Source organism: Mobula birostris, chromosome 17 (assembly GCF_030028105.1).
Source record: "Mobula birostris isolate sMobBir1 chromosome 17, sMobBir1.hap1, whole genome shotgun sequence".
NCBI classification, from domain to species: domain Eukaryota; kingdom Metazoa; phylum Chordata; class Chondrichthyes; order Myliobatiformes; family Myliobatidae; genus Mobula; species Mobula birostris.
The window spans coordinates 14,421,981-14,437,582 of NC_092386.1; the positions used below are offsets into that span (position 1 = coordinate 14,421,981).

Consider the following 15,602-nt stretch of genomic DNA (forward strand, 5'->3'; position numbering starts at 1 on the left):
TGGATGGAGTGAAGGCGCCCGGCAAAGCGGCCCCCTAATCTGCACTGGGTCGTACCGAGAGCTCCGGACATGGTAGACAACCCGAACAGACGTGCAAGTGAAGTGTCGGCTCACCTGGAAGGACTGTTTGGGGCCCTGAATGGTGGTAAGGGAGGAAGTGTAGGGGCAGGTGTAACACTTGCTCGGCTTGTGGGGACAAGTGTCAGGAGGGAGATCTGTGGACAAGGGAATCACAGAGAGAGTGATCCCAGTTAGGATTGCATTTATGAGAAAGGCCTACCTCAGCATCATCACCAAAGAACCTGTATTTGTATCCACATTCCACACAGAGTACGGCGTCTTTGTGCTGCTTTTTGATCTCCAGGAACTGGAGCTCCAGCGGGGTGTACGCCATCTTCAGCCTGCGATGACCTCCCGTGTCTTCCGAACCATTCTTCGCGCAGGCTCCCTTGTTGGACGTTGAGAATCGGTTCCAGTCAAGGCTTGCAACTTCCTGGGAATGAGTCTGTCAGAAATAAAACAAAGATTCGTTTCCGAGTTCAAATTTGCAAAGCTTAGGAAAGGCAACTTGAGAAAGGACAGGAAACACGGGTAGCAGTGCAGGTGAGAGGAGAGGGGGGGGGACACTTGTTTGAGAGAGACGAAGGATAGTGGAAGGAATTTTCAACACAAGAACATAAGAAATAGAAACAGGAGTAGGCCATTAGACCGATCAGGTCTATTCCATCATTCAATAAAATCTTTGACCTCAAGCATCGATCCTATCCCACAATTCCCTTAAAATTCAGAAAACTATCAGAATCAGGCTTATTATCACTGACATGTCATGAAATGTGTTGTTTTATGGCAGCAGTACAGTGCAATCCATAAACTATAAGTTACAATAAGACATATATACATTGGATTGTGGTTAAATGAGCCAGAGGACAATTGGGGAAGCTGCTTATCTGGGACAACTCTTAACAGCAAAATATAATTGGGAAAATAGTCAAATCCAGTTAAGTTTATTGTCATTTAACTACATACATGTATGCCGTCAAACTAGACAACATTTCTCCAGACCAGGGTGTAAAGCACAGAAGAAAAACATAACACAAAATAACTTAGGAAAGTAAGAGTTAAATCTACAAAACAGCCCGGATTCCCTTCACTTTATTTGGAACATTACGATGTTTAATTGGGACATGAAGTTGTTGCCAAACAGTTTCTAACTAGTGTCAGTCACGTGCACTTGTGTGGCCGTTAGACAGTATACCGCGTTTCGAGCGACCAGTTTTGAAATAGCGTCAGTGTTGTGTGTTTGTGTTCAAAAAGCAGTGGTGCTTTTTTTGTCATTGATGGTTGGTGAGAAATAAGCAGTAAGACAATTTGGAACTGTTTTACTAACTGCAGTTTCTAGTATTCAGACTTGGAGATGTCAGAAACAGCCATGAGTGAAAATGAAACCAATGCACTACTTCAATCAGTGAGGAACTACAAAGAATTTGAAGGTATCGACAATCACCTTGAATGTTACAATGAAAATGAAGATTCGGAGGATGCAATCATCAAAAACATTGTATGAAGGCGGTTCACTAGGTGTCTGCACTGATTTTGTTCATTTAGTCAATCAAAAGAACACGGCCACATACACCAAACAAATTCCTCTGTTGATAACTGTTAGGAATTAATACAGTTTTATAGCACTGTAGTACCATTGGTTGTGTTCTAATTTGTTCTGTGTTTCATATAAATACATAATTTGTTAGTTAAGTGGTAGTTTGTCTTTTTTATATCATTTTCACTACCTTTTTATACTTTCTTAAACTTGGTTGGGCACCCCTTATCTGAAAATTCCAAATTATAAAAATTTTGGAAATTTCTTTGAGTGCTGACATGATGTCACAAATAGAAAGTTCTGCAAGGGACTGGGAAGGTTCCCAGACAGTGCGCAGATCTCTGCACAGCACCAACAGTACTGAGACGTGACCTCACATATATAATGAACAGAAGTTCAAGACTCAAGTACATTTATTATCACAGAATTATAAATTGTACAACCTTGAGATTTGCTAGCTCACAGGTAGCCACAAAGCAAGAAACCCGAAAGAACCCAATTAAAGAGAAATAAAAAGAATAAAAATAAAATTAAAAGTCCAACACTCAAAAAAAAGGAAAAAAAATACAAATCATGTTAACAATTGAAGCGAATTGAATGAAAAATAGAAAAATACTGCACAAGGCAAAAAAAAGCTCTCAAACGTGTATTGAAAGAGTGGATTTGTCAACAATGGAGTGAACGAATGGTGCTTAATGGTGTGCTGATCATGAAATAAGCACAGATCTATCATGACGAACTGAAAATTGAAGGTAATTGTGAACCTTCAGCAGGCTGGTTACCAAAATTTAAGAAAAGGCATGGCATTAAAATTTTAAGGATTTGGGGTGATAAAGCATCTGCTGACCATGAAGCAGCAGAGAAATTCATTGATGAATTTGCCAAGATTGTCGCTGATGAAAATCTAACACGCTGAATAGGGAACGGTTACATCAATACATATGTGTGATGAACTGGTACAAGGCAAACCGGTAGCACAAGCTGGCTTAGTAGCAGCACATAAACTCAGAGTTGAGAATGATGGTGCTGACTGTCCACCTGGGAGGCCAAGGTAGTGATAGCTCACCTTTCTGGTGGTTCAATACACACATTATGGTTTCACGCACAAAATTATTGAAAATATTATATAAAACTAACTTCAGGGTATATGTGTAAACTGCTTGGAGTACTGTGCTCAGTTCTGGTCACCTCACTACAGGAAGGATGTGGATACTATAGAGAGAGGGCAGAGGAGATTTACAAGGATGTTTTCTGGATTGGAGAGCATGCCTTATGAGAATAGGTTGAGTGAACTTGGCCTTTTCTCCCTGGAGCGACGGGGGATGAGAGGTGACCTGATAGAGGCGTATAAGATGATGAGAGACATTGATCATGTGGATAGCCAGAGGTTTCTTCCCAGGGCTGAAGTGGTGAAAATGAGGGGGCGTAGTTTTAAGGTGCTTGGAACCAGGTACCAAGGGGATGTCAAGGGTAAGTTTTCTCACAGAGAGTGGTGGGTGTGTGGAATGCACTGCCGACAACGATGGTAGAGGTGGCTACCATAGGGTCTTTTAGATAGGTACAGGAGCTTAGAATAATAGAAGGCTACGTGGTAGGGTAATTCTAGGCAGCTTCTAGAGTAGGTTACATGGTAGCACAACATTATGGGCCGAAGGGCCTGTGATGTGCTGTAAATTTCTATAGGAATACATTTTGTTTTTAATTTTGGGTCCCATTCAAAAGCTATTTCATTATATTGATACAAATATTTCAAAATCCAAAAAAGAAATCCAAAATCTGAAACACTTCCAGCCCCAAGCATTTCTGATAAGGGATCTAATCCCATATTTCCATGAAACTGGCTAATTGGGGCAGTCGCTTAATTGGGCCAAAATGTACTGAGCCCAATGTGTCCCGACTAACTGGAATCCACTGTATCGGCCGTAAAATAAATGAAATAAATAGTGCAAAAAGAGAGCAAAAAAACAGTGAAGTGGTGTTCATGAGTCGGTTTACTGTCCATTCGGAAATCTGATGCCAGGGGAAAGCTGTTCCTAAAATAGCTCTCCAAATCAGTGATTGAGCTTCCACAGGCTTCTGAGTAAAGAAATCCTCTACTACATTTTCCTAAATTAATTCTTACTCAGAGATCCCGAACCAGTTCTAAACTCTCTAGCCAGGACAAATACCCTCTCCAAATACCCTGCCAAACCCTCCAAAAAAAATCATACAGCAAAGGAGGTCACCTCCCAATGTATAAACTCGAGAGCACAGAGGCCTAGCCTGCTCTATCCGTAGGGGTTTAAGTTGCCTGGATTAGAGCACTTCTCTTAAAGAGGATAAGACCATAAGACATAGGAGCATGATTAGGCTATTCAGTCTAACGAGTCTGCTTCGCCATTCCATCAAAACTGATTCATTGTCCCTCTCCACCCCACCTCAGGATAGGGTTGAGCAAATTAGGGCTTTTCTCTATGGAGTGAAGGAGGATGAGAGGTGACTTGATAGAGGTGTACAAGATGATAAGAAACAGAGATCGAGTGTTGACAGCCAGACTTTTCTCCCTGGGGAGAAAATGGCTAATATAAGGGGATGTAACTTTAAGGTGATTGAAAGTAAAATATAGGGGGAATGTCAGAGGTAAGTATTGGGATGCTCCGCCAGGGGTGGCGGTAGACCTAGATACATTAGGGACATTTAGGAGATTCTTAGATAGCCCCATGGATGATAGAACAATGGAGGGCTACATAGGAAAGAAGGGTTAGACGTATCTCGAGTGATGATGAGTTTGAGTACAGAGAGGAAATTAAGAACCTGGTGGCAAGGTGCGAAGACAATAACCTATCCTTCAACGTCAGCAAGATGAAGGAATTGGTTTTTGACTTCAGAAGGAGTAGCAGACCGCACGACCCAATTTACATCGGTGGTGCGCAAGTGGAACAGGTCAAAAGCTTTAAGTTCCTCAGGGTCGATATCACAAATGACCTGACTTGGTCCAATCAAGCAGAGTTCACTGCCAAGAAGGCCCACCAATGCCTTTACTTCCTGAGAAAACTAAAGAAATTTGCCCTGTCCCCTAAAACCCTCACTAATTTTTATAACCTGGTATGGAAGTTGTCCTGTCCAAGACCGGAAGAAGCTGCAGAAGATCGTGAACACAGCCCAGCACACCACACAAACCAATCTCCCGTCCTTGGACTCACTTTACACCGCATGCTGTCGGAGCAGTGCTGCCAGGATAATCAAGGACACGACCCACCCAGCCAACACACTTTTCGTCCCTCTTCTCTCCAGGAGAAGGCTCAGGAGCTTGAAGACTCGTATGGCCAGATTTGGGAACAGCTTCTTTCCAACTGTGATAAGACTGCTGAATGGATCCGGACCCGGATCTGGACCGTACCCTCCAAATATCCGGACCTGCCTCTTGGTTTTTTTTTGCACTAAATTACTTTCCTTTTTTATTTTCTATTTATGATTTATAATTTAAATTTTTAATATTTACTATTGATTTGTAATCCAGGGAGCGCGAAGCGCAGAATCAAATATCGCTGTGATGATTGTATGCTCTAGTATCAATTCTTTGGCAACAATAAAGTAAAGACTGATCTTAGAATAGGTTAAAAGGTCGACACAACGTCGTGGACCAAAGGACCTATCCTCTTCTTCTAAAGTACATCCTTCTGTAGGCAAGGAGTTCAAAATGATAGAGGATACTCACTTCGGCCTTAGAGACCACGACAAGTCATTGTCTCTCTTTAGACTCACGTCCTTTCGCTATAATGTCCAACATGCCATTTGCCTTCTTAATATTCTGAACCATCTGCACATTGGCTTTCGGTGAACCTCGAGCATCTCCTGACCGTGACACATTCCAATCTACATTCCTCCAATCCAGCACTTTAGCGAAAAGGAATTTACTTTTGTGGATGAGCACACTGTAATCCCATCTGCCAGACCAGACCAATATTCTGAGCCACGTTGTCTCCCATCATGGCTCACATTGTGGTCTCCTCACGACTGACATCACCACCCTATTACAGCTCACGGTCCCAGCTTGTTCCGCTTCATCAGAAAAACTTGGAAATATTACTATAGGTCCACTCGGTCAAGATCTTTGAGACAGATTGTGAAGTGTTAGAGCCTAGTAATAACAACTATCTCACTATTCACAAAAGCAAGAGATTCTGCAAATGCCGGAAATCCAGAGCAACACACACAAAATGTTGGAGGACCTCAGCAAGTCAGGCAGTATCAATGGGAAGGAATATAGAGATGATATTTCAGGCCTAGACCCATCATCAAGATTCAAACAGACAAACACGGAGATAACAAAAGACCATAAGATTAGGAGCAGACTTCAGGAGAAGGAAACCAGAGGTCCACGAGACAGTAGTCATCGGAGGCTCAGAGGTGGACAGGGTCAGTAACTTTAACTTCCTGGTGGCACTATCTTCGAGACCTGTCCTGGACCTATCATATAAATATAATTGCAAAGAAAGCACAATAGCACCTCTAATTCCTCAGAAGTCTGCAAAGACTTGGCATGTCATTGAAAAACTTGCCAGACTTCTGTAGATGCATGGTGGAAAGTGTGCTGACTGGCTGCATTATGGCCTGGTATGGGAACACCAAGGATTTTGAGTGGAAAATCCTACAAAAGGAGTGGATTTGGCCCAGTGCATCATGGGTAAAACCCTCCCAACCATTAGCACATCTACATGAAACGTTGCCATAGAAAAGCAGCATCCATCATTGAAGGTTCTCACCACCCAGTCCATGCTCTTATCTCACTGCTGCCATCGGGTAGGAGGTACAAGAGCCTCAGGACTCACAGCATCACGTTCAAGGACAGTTACTACCCCTCAGCCATCAGGCTCTTGAACAATAGGGGATAACTACACTCACTTAAGGACTCTAATCTTGTTATTTCATGCTCATTATCTATTGCTATTTATTATCTAAATTTGCACAGTTTCCTTACAGTTTACAGTTCCTGATGTTTATGGTTTACAGATCCTGTTTAGTTACAGTTCTATAGATTTTCTAAGTATGCCCGCAGAAAAAGAATCTCAGGGTTGTATGCGGTGATATGTATGTATTCCGATAATAAATTGTACTCTGAACTTCGAGAATTAGGCTATTTGGCCCATCAAGTCTGCCCCACCATTTCATGACTGATCCATTTTCCCTTTCAGCCCCAATTTCCTGACTTCTGCCCATATTCCTTCATGCCCTGACAAATCAAGAATCTATCAACCTCTGTCTTAAATATACATACAGACTTGGCCTCTACAGCCAACTGTGGCAATGAACTCCACTCTTTGGCTACAGAAATTCCTCCTCATCTCTGTTCTAAAAGGACACCCCTCTATTCTGAGGCTGTGTTCTTTGGTCTTAAGACTCTCCCACATCCACTCTATCGAGGTTTTTCACCATTCGATAGGATTCAATGAGGTCACCCCTCATTCTTCTGAATTATAGTGAATACAGGCCCAGAGCCATCAAACACACTTCATATGACAAGTTGTTTAATCCTGGAATCATTTTCATGAACCTCCTTTGAACCCTCTCTAGTTTTAGCACATCCTTTCTATGATAAGGGGCCCAAACCTGCTCACAGTACTCCAAGTGAGGCCTCACCAGTGCTTTATCTAATCTCAACATCACATCCTTGTTTTCCTAATAGGTTTACAAATTACATGAAGTAAGTTAAAATTCTGATAAAATGTTATCATTTGGACAGATTAAATGAATTCTATTAAAGGCCTCAAAATGTGTTAGCGAACCCACCTGCTCCAGTTCTCCGTCTGGATCCTGCAGGAGCATTCCATCGTGCCGTCCCGTGCCGACAGCGTCACAATGTAGATCAGCATTGTCGCTGCATCTGATTCTCTTCGTTTGGACTTCCCCTTCCAGCGCCTGAGTGCCCGACGGTTCCCGGTGCCTGTTAACAGAAAATTCCTTCAGTCTGTCCAGGGTGCAGGAAGATATCCTCGGCTGTTTACGTACTGCTGGCGCATCTTAGAAGTTAAAAATAAAAAGAAATCTTTTGAATTTAAAAATACACTGATGATTCAACATAACAGTATTTATATATATATATATATATATACATAAAGCTCCATGTAAAAGGACAGTGAAAAAATAATTATCAATGCAAGTTCATGGCACAGAAATGATGATCATGCAGCTTTTCTTGAACAAGAGTATCCCATTTGCCATCTTACAATCCCCTTTCACCTTGCTTGTGTCGAGGAGGATTATGGTAATCCTTTCTATCTCCAACACACTCTCTTTTGCAAGTCCACTGGAAAAGATGAAGCCCGGTGCCTGCGGATCCACGAGTCTGCTGCAGGCCGAATACGGCCTACCCTGGGCTTGGAAGACAGCGTATGTGTGTGAGTGAGTGGATAGGACAGAGGAAAGGGGCTCATTTTGCTGTTGTCGCTTTGTTGCTTGTTGTGTCCTGCGTAGCTCTGCCGAGCACTGTGGGCACCAGCATGCGTGGCGTCACTTGCAGTCTGCCCCCATCATGTCGTTAGGTTGTTGTTGGTTCTTAACACAAACAACACATTTCACTGTACAGTACTGTGCAAAAGTCTTAGGTGTATAGCTAGGGTGCCTCAGATTTTTGTACAATACTGTACTTGTCAATATGGAGTGGAGAGCAAGTTTGTAACTTTGGTGGGAGTAAAGGATGTCGGGAATGGTGAAGGTGGAGTGTGGGACAGGTGGCAGAGAAGGGGTGCCAGGGGTGAGGGGTGGTGTGGGTGCAGACTCACTCAGCCCTGAAACACCAGGCAAGGTCATTTGATTCCAAGCAACTGATTTATTGATCATTACTGAATCTCTCTCTTGTGCTTCCCACTCCCTTCCTCTCCCTTCCCCTTTTCCCAACTATGATTCCCCACTCCCTGTCCCCTTCCCACACTCAGTCCACAATAGAGACCCATATCAGAATCAGGTTTATCTTCACTCACATCTGTCATGAAACTTGTTTTTTTTGTGGCAACAGTACAGTGCAAAACACAAAATTACTATAGTACGGTGCAAAAGTCATTGGCACACAAGCTAAATATATGTGCCTGAGACTTCTGCTCAGTAGTGTATGTTTCCCTGTACATGCGATTAATGAATAAATCTGAATTTGCAGCCTCAGTGCAAGCTTTCTGAACCACGAAAGTCAGCCACTTGCAGTGCAATCTGCCTTCCCACTGCACCGATTAACCAGTTTTCACCCGGCATTCCTGCTTCTAACCGTATTCTGTCAGCAATATCTTCTTTCCAAGGCACAAGCAAACATCCTTGTGCAAATACCTGGCAAATACCTCCCGGGAGGGGAGAGAAGATGGCGACATGACAGCAGCGTGCGCGGCCACTTCAGTGATGATATCTGTTATCTGTCAAGTAGGGGACTGTGCACAATTTTGATTTGATGGAGACGTACGTGAGAGTATGGAGGAACAGCTGGAAAACTTCTGAAATACCCGCTTCGCTGCCGCTGCTACTGTGTGGTAACCGGAATCTCCGGAGCAGAAGGCCCCGAATCCTCAGCTTTGTTTGTTTCAGCAGCTGGGGAGAGGTCAAAGGCGCTCGGCAGAGGATGGCACTCGGGAGGCTGTATCGGAGGGGCTGGTCGGAAGCTCGAAGTTTTTGAACTGATGGACTCAGTGTTGGCTGTGGTCGGCTACTTCCAAGGTATCGGCAAGTTGACGGTGCCTGGAGGTTTATGGCAGGGAGTTTCTCCCTTTTGCCGCTGCTATCGGGGACTCGGGAGTCGATCGACTCGGGACTTTGAGACTTTTTTTTTTACTGTGCCCATGGTTTGTTCTTCATCAAGTTATGGTATTGTTTGCACTGCTGTAACTATATGTTATAATTATGTGGTTCTGTCAGTGTTAGTCTTTGGTTTGTCCTGTTTTCTGTGATATCACTCCGGAGAAACATTGTATCGTTTCTTTATGCATGTATGCATTTCTAAATGACAATAAAAGAGGACTAAGTGTTCTCATACTCTAAAAAAAAATCTAAACATGCGACACGCAAGAGATTTGCTAAAAGCATGGTTTTCTGCGAACAATTCTGTAAACAAACATGTAGACCTCGACCGTATTTATGAGCCAATGTGGGCAGAATTCAGATGGAGCACCTTCAAACCCAGAGAATAAGTCAAGGGGCCGAGCAATGTGCCTCCCCCGCACCCCGAAGGCGGGATGCCAACCCGGAGGGAGAACCTGGCAACTGAGCAACATGCCTCCCCAGGGAGCCCCAATCAGGTGAGCGCACCCAGGCTCCCCAACCTGGGGTACAAGACCAGCACCTCGACATCTTCGCAGCTAGAGATGAGGTCAGCAGATGCACGGGGCTGCTCGAACGCCACCTTAACACCAGAGACGCTCAGCCCATCGCCTAGCCCTCGCCAAGTGCCAGGCAGCGGAGCAGCGGATCAAAGAGATGGCAGCAGCTAACATCATCTAGCCCTCCAACAGACCGTGGGCAGCCCCAGCGGTGTCGGTCAGAAAGAAAGACGGGTCGTGGTGATTCTGCAGAGACTGCCACTATCTCAGTGCCGTTTGTAGATGGTATTAATCTAGTATTTCTTCAGAATCCTGACAATTCCATAAGGAAGCTCAAATCACAGCTCACACAGGCCAAGGATCACCTGAGACTCAGAAAGGCTGGTGTTTACAGGATTCCCTGTGAGTGTGGAGTAGCAGATATGGGCCAGACAGGGCACACAGTAGAAACCCAGATCAAGAAGCTCAGGAGGTGCATCCGTTTGGGTTACCTAGAAAAACTGGCAGCAGCACAACATTGGCAATTGCCATAGGATTGATTTCCCTGGCACAAAACTACTGTGCCATGCCAATGGCTTTTCGGACCGCCTCGTGAAAGAAGCCATTGAAATAAAACTACAGAAAAAGAATTTTAACAAAGATGAAGGTCTTGGCCTCAGTAAGAACTAGAACTCGATGGTAAACAAGATGGGACAGTGGAAACCTAATTGGATGAGGAGAATCAGGAGGGAAAGACGACGGGGGTATAAACTCCACCAGACTAGACATGTCTAGGCATCATCCCTGATGAAGATGGCAGAGTTTGTCATGGAAACATTTGTTAAAATCGATACCTGTACCCGGCTGAAAGCCCAAGAAGAGTTTATTCCTCACATACACCAGAAAAGCACTAGATCGTTCTTCAAATAAAGATATTCTTTATCAATTGTTTACTCCTCTCCTTAGATGCTGCCTGACCTGCTGAGTTCCTCCAGCATTTTTTGTGTGTAGCTTTGGTTTTCCAGCATCTGCAGAATTTCTCATGAGTATAATCTTTAAATTGTTTGACTTTATCTAAAAATCTGGAGGCAACAAGAGTGGCTGTCGTGAGATAAGCAGCCATGGATCCTCTCTAAGCTAACACCGTACAAAAGGGCTGGCTGTAATAAGCATCAACTAGACAGGAAAGTACCCCGATGAATAGACCTGATCGTAAAGCCACATGGCTATAATGAGGTCTCTGTATGAACTGTCATGACTGATGCAGTTCCACACCGAATTGCCTCAACGCCAGTAATGAAGATGCCGAGGAACTTCAAGCAGAAAGGGGAAGGACAATATAGAAACCAACAGTCCGGCTGCAACAGGACAAGGATAGATGGAATAAGTGGGACAGGGACCGGATTATTGTTAAACAGAAACAAGGCAGGAAAAAATGGGGGGGGGGGGGGGGGTGAGTCATGGAAACAGGAACCAACTCGGTACTGAAGCCTGGAATCAGAGAGAAGCCCAGGAATAGCTGTCACCAGGAGAGAGCTTGGCTTTGAGACCCAGAGAACAAAGGGAAGCCACGAGTCTGACCAAGACAAGTCACCTCACGTTTCTCTGCTACAGTGCTCTATAACATGTCCTTCGGCCCACCTGGTCTGTGTCGGGCCGTTATTGTGCCTAGTCCCATCGACCTGCATCTGGACCATAGCCCTCCGTACCATTCCCATCCATGTACCTGTCCAAACCTCTCTTGACAGGTAGCATGCCACACAAGCTGTGATGCTAATACAGCGTCTTTGCAATTACAAGTCTGAGTAAAAGAAGAATATCCTCAAATATTCAACTTCAAAAACATGAGATTGACAGGATTTTCAAGCACTGACAAATTAACAAAACTCATCTAATTTTAAAAGCATATAGATTAAGATTCGATTGGCTGTTTCTGTCACATGTGCGTTGAAACGGTGAAACAAAGAGTGAAATGTGGTATTTGCGTCAACTGCCAACACAGTCAAAGGATGTGCTGGGGGCAGTCTGCAAGTGTCATTACACATTCTGGCACCAACACAGCACGCCCACAATGCACTAACCTTAACCTGTATGTCTTTTGAATGCGTGGGAAAACCCACACAGTCACAGGGAGAACGTACAAACTCTTTAAAGACCGAGGCAGGAATTGAACCCGACGATTCAGGAACAGCTTCTTCCCCTCTGCCATTCAATTTCTGAATGGACATTACCTCACGAACACAAGAAAACCTGCAGATGCTGGAGACCCAAATCAACAAGCATAAAATGCTGGAGGAACTCAGCAGGTCAGGCAGCGTCCATGGAAAAGAATAAACTGTTGATGTTTTGGGCTGAGACCCGTCATCAGGACTAATGAAGGGTCCCGGCCTGAAACGTCTACTCTACTCTTTTCCATAGATGCTGCCTGGCTTGCTGTGTGTTGCATTACCTCATTACTTCTTAAATTTCTATTTTGCACTACTTACTTAATTTAACTGTTGAAAATATACATACTTCATGTAATTCAAGCTTTTTTCTATTACTATGTATGGCACTGTACTGCAGTTGCAAAGACAAATTTCTCGACACATGCCAGTAATATTAAACCTGATCCTGACTCTGAACTGAGACTGCTGGGCGTTACGCTAATCGCTACACAACTGTGCTGCCCAGGCACATACCGCAGTACCTGCCCTCCACTTCAGCCCCTTGGAGCTAAACAGCATCTGGAACGTGGAGAAGTGTCACAGGAGGCAAGGAAATTGACAGACTTTGGTTATAATATCAGTTCACCACTGACCAATAATAATAAAAATAGATTCCGCTACGTGTGTACTTACTGCAACCCACTTCAACTATATCTCCATTCTCTTCCTGACTTGCCAACTTTCTGCGTTTTGTCGTAGGTTCCAGCTGCTCCACCTCTGACTCCTTTCTCCTCTGAGAGTCCACGATCTGCAGGATGTGAATTTTCACAGTCAAGCTCAGTTACATGGCTGCTCGGTCTGACTACGCCAAATTCTGTTACATCCACTCACCTTTCACGATTTAAAGTTTCTGGATTCGCCCTAAATCATATCAGTTAACGATTTATACGCACGAGTGAAATATAGTTTCCAAAATTAAAAAATCCTGAGAATCACTGACCCAGCTGAGAACTGCTGCCCCACCCAGGTGGAAACAACTCCCCAAATTAAACAGCTACTTGCTAGCCCTTTGTTCACCTACCTCTGTACCAGGTTATACGGTCTTGAGACTCCTCACTGCAAGGCCATGAAATATTCAAAACTAAAATTTAAAATTCTTCTCATTCAAATTATCCAAAGCTTGAATTTGATGTGGACTGTTTCTGTGCCATGACATTTTATTACCTGTAACACAAGCTATACTATGAAGTATGAACTGGCTGCATCACCGTCTGGTATGGAGGAGGGGCAGGGGCACCACACAGGATGGAAACAAGCTGCAGGAAGTTGTAAACTCAGTCAGCTCCATCATGGGCACCAGCCTCCCCAGTATCCAGGACATCCAGGAGTGATGCCTCAAAAAGGCAGCGTCCCTTGTTAGGGATCCTCACCTTCTCATTGCTACCATCAGGGAGAAGGTACAGGAGCCTGAAGACCCACACTCAATGATTCAGGGACAGCTTCTTCCCCTCTGCCATCAGATTTCTGACTGGACATTGAACCCAAAAACACTACCTCACTCTCATTTGTTTTCTCTTTTTACACTACTTATTCAATTTAACCTTTTTCTAATAGATATATACTTACTGTAATTTAGTTTTAAATTATGTTTTGCTGTTGCATAACAACAAATTTCATGACATACGCCAGTGATATTAAACCTGATTCTGATCCTGACCCGTCCATATGCAATTACTGAATCACAATTTGTATACTCCATGAACACTACTTCATTATTTTCCTTTCGTTTCCCAATGTATAGTATTTTTCAGGTCTTTCAGAGGTGTACAAGATGCAAAGATAGAGTGGACAGCCGAAGACTTTTACCACAGGGCAGAAATGGCTACTACAGGAGAACATAACATTAAGGTGATGGTAGGAAAGTATAGGTGGGGGGGAGGGGTCAGAGGTAAGTTTTTTTTACACAGAGTAGCGGGTGGTAGAGACAAATATGTTATAGACATTTAAGGGACTCTTAGATAGGCATATGGATGAAAGAAAAATGGTGGGTAACGTAGGAAGGAAGAGCTAGATTGATTTCAGAAAGGGTTAAAAGGCCGGCACATTATGGGTTGAAGGACCTGTACTGTTTTCTGTTCTATGTTCTTTGCACTGTCATTGTAGTGAAATCACTCGAGTCAAATATGGATGTTCTCCTAAGGGGTTGTCTATTGGTGGGTCCTCAGGTGTCTGTAGAGGCCGATCTAGGATCCACATATCCTGGTGCAGTGAGGGCAAGAGTAAGTGGTGGCTGTGGCTAGAGGTTTGGGGCTTTTGGTTGTTGAATCTTTGCACTGTAGTGATTCTGCAAAGCAACAAATTTTCACAATATTTAGGACAGTGATAATAAACATGTTTCTGATTTGTTTTAGGTAATATGTATTTGCATTGGACAGTCAAACAGATAAACACAGACTAAATGCTGGAGGTCATCAGGAGATCAGATAGCATCTCTGGAGGGAAGGGATCCTCAGCATTACCTACCCCTCCACCTATCTTTGTATCATCCGCAAACTTTGCCACAAAGCCATTAATCCCATAATCTAAATAACTGACAAACAATGTGAAAAGCAGCGGTCCCAGTACTGACCCCTGAGGAACACCACTAGTCACTGGCAGCCAACCAGAAAAGGCACCTTTAATCCCACTCACTGCCTCCCGCCTGTCAGCCATTCCTCTATCCATGCCAGTATCTTTCCTACAAAGCAGTAAGATTTTATCTTGTAAAGTAGCCTCATGTGAGGCACCTTATCAAACACCTTCTGAAAATCCAAGTAAGTTGCAACCACTGCCTCTCCTTTGTCCACCCTGCTTGTTACTTCCTCGAAGAATTCTAATAGATTTGTCAGGCAAGATTTCCTTTCAAAGAAATCATGCTGACTGTGACTTATTTTATCATTAGCCTCTAAGTACCCTGAAACCTCATCTTTAATAATAGACTCCCACACTTTCCCAACCACTAAAGCTGGGCTAACTGGCCTATAATTTCCCTTCTTTTGCCTTCCTTCCTTCTTAAAGGAGTGGATGTCAGAACTGAAGGCCTGCCTGTATATTCTGAGCAGAAGGTTTGGTTACAGGATACACAGGGCACAGTCAAGAGAGATTTGAACACTCTTCTCCCCTTCCTTTACACTTACCCAGAAGCGCAGATCATTTCATTTCACAGAACATGTCATCACCAAGAGCACTGCTATGGGTGACTAAAAGTCACAATAACATTTCCTAATGTAAAACCTCACGATCAAGGTGGAACTATGGGCATCACAGGCATGTCCTCATTCCTCAACCTCTCTTCCCTCTGCGGCTTCCACCCACCAACGTTCTCACCCGGAGGGGCAATGTATAAAACCTTCTCACTGATGCCCACTGTCAAGTACTCACTGCCTCCAGCAATCACTCCTTCTGCCTGGTTAGTTGCCCACTAGTGCCCAAAACAAGGAGGAAAAGCGGGGGACCTGCCCCTTCTTTCCAGACATCTCTTTTTCATGTTTCATCGTGGCTCACTTTGGAGATGTGGCCACCAACAGGACCAGTATTTATCACTTTCCTAACTGCTTTTAATCA

At 43.8% G+C, this 15,602-nt stretch overlaps 1 protein-coding gene across 1 annotated transcript in view; it reads right to left on the reverse strand.

The window, feature by feature from the left end:
- Window positions 1–15,602, reverse strand: part of msh3 (mutS homolog 3 (E. coli)) — a 265,620-nt gene that overhangs the window by 246,037 nt on the left and 3,981 nt on the right. The window contains exons 2-4 of the mRNA XM_072281028.1: window positions 12,693–12,807; window positions 7,367–7,596; window positions 281–505 (exon numbers count right to left, since the gene is read on the reverse strand). Of these exons, the coding sequence (XP_072137129.1) occupies window positions 281–505; window positions 7,367–7,596; window positions 12,693–12,807 (570 nt within the window). The remainder of the gene's footprint in view (window positions 1–280; window positions 506–7,366; window positions 7,597–12,692; window positions 12,808–15,602) is intronic.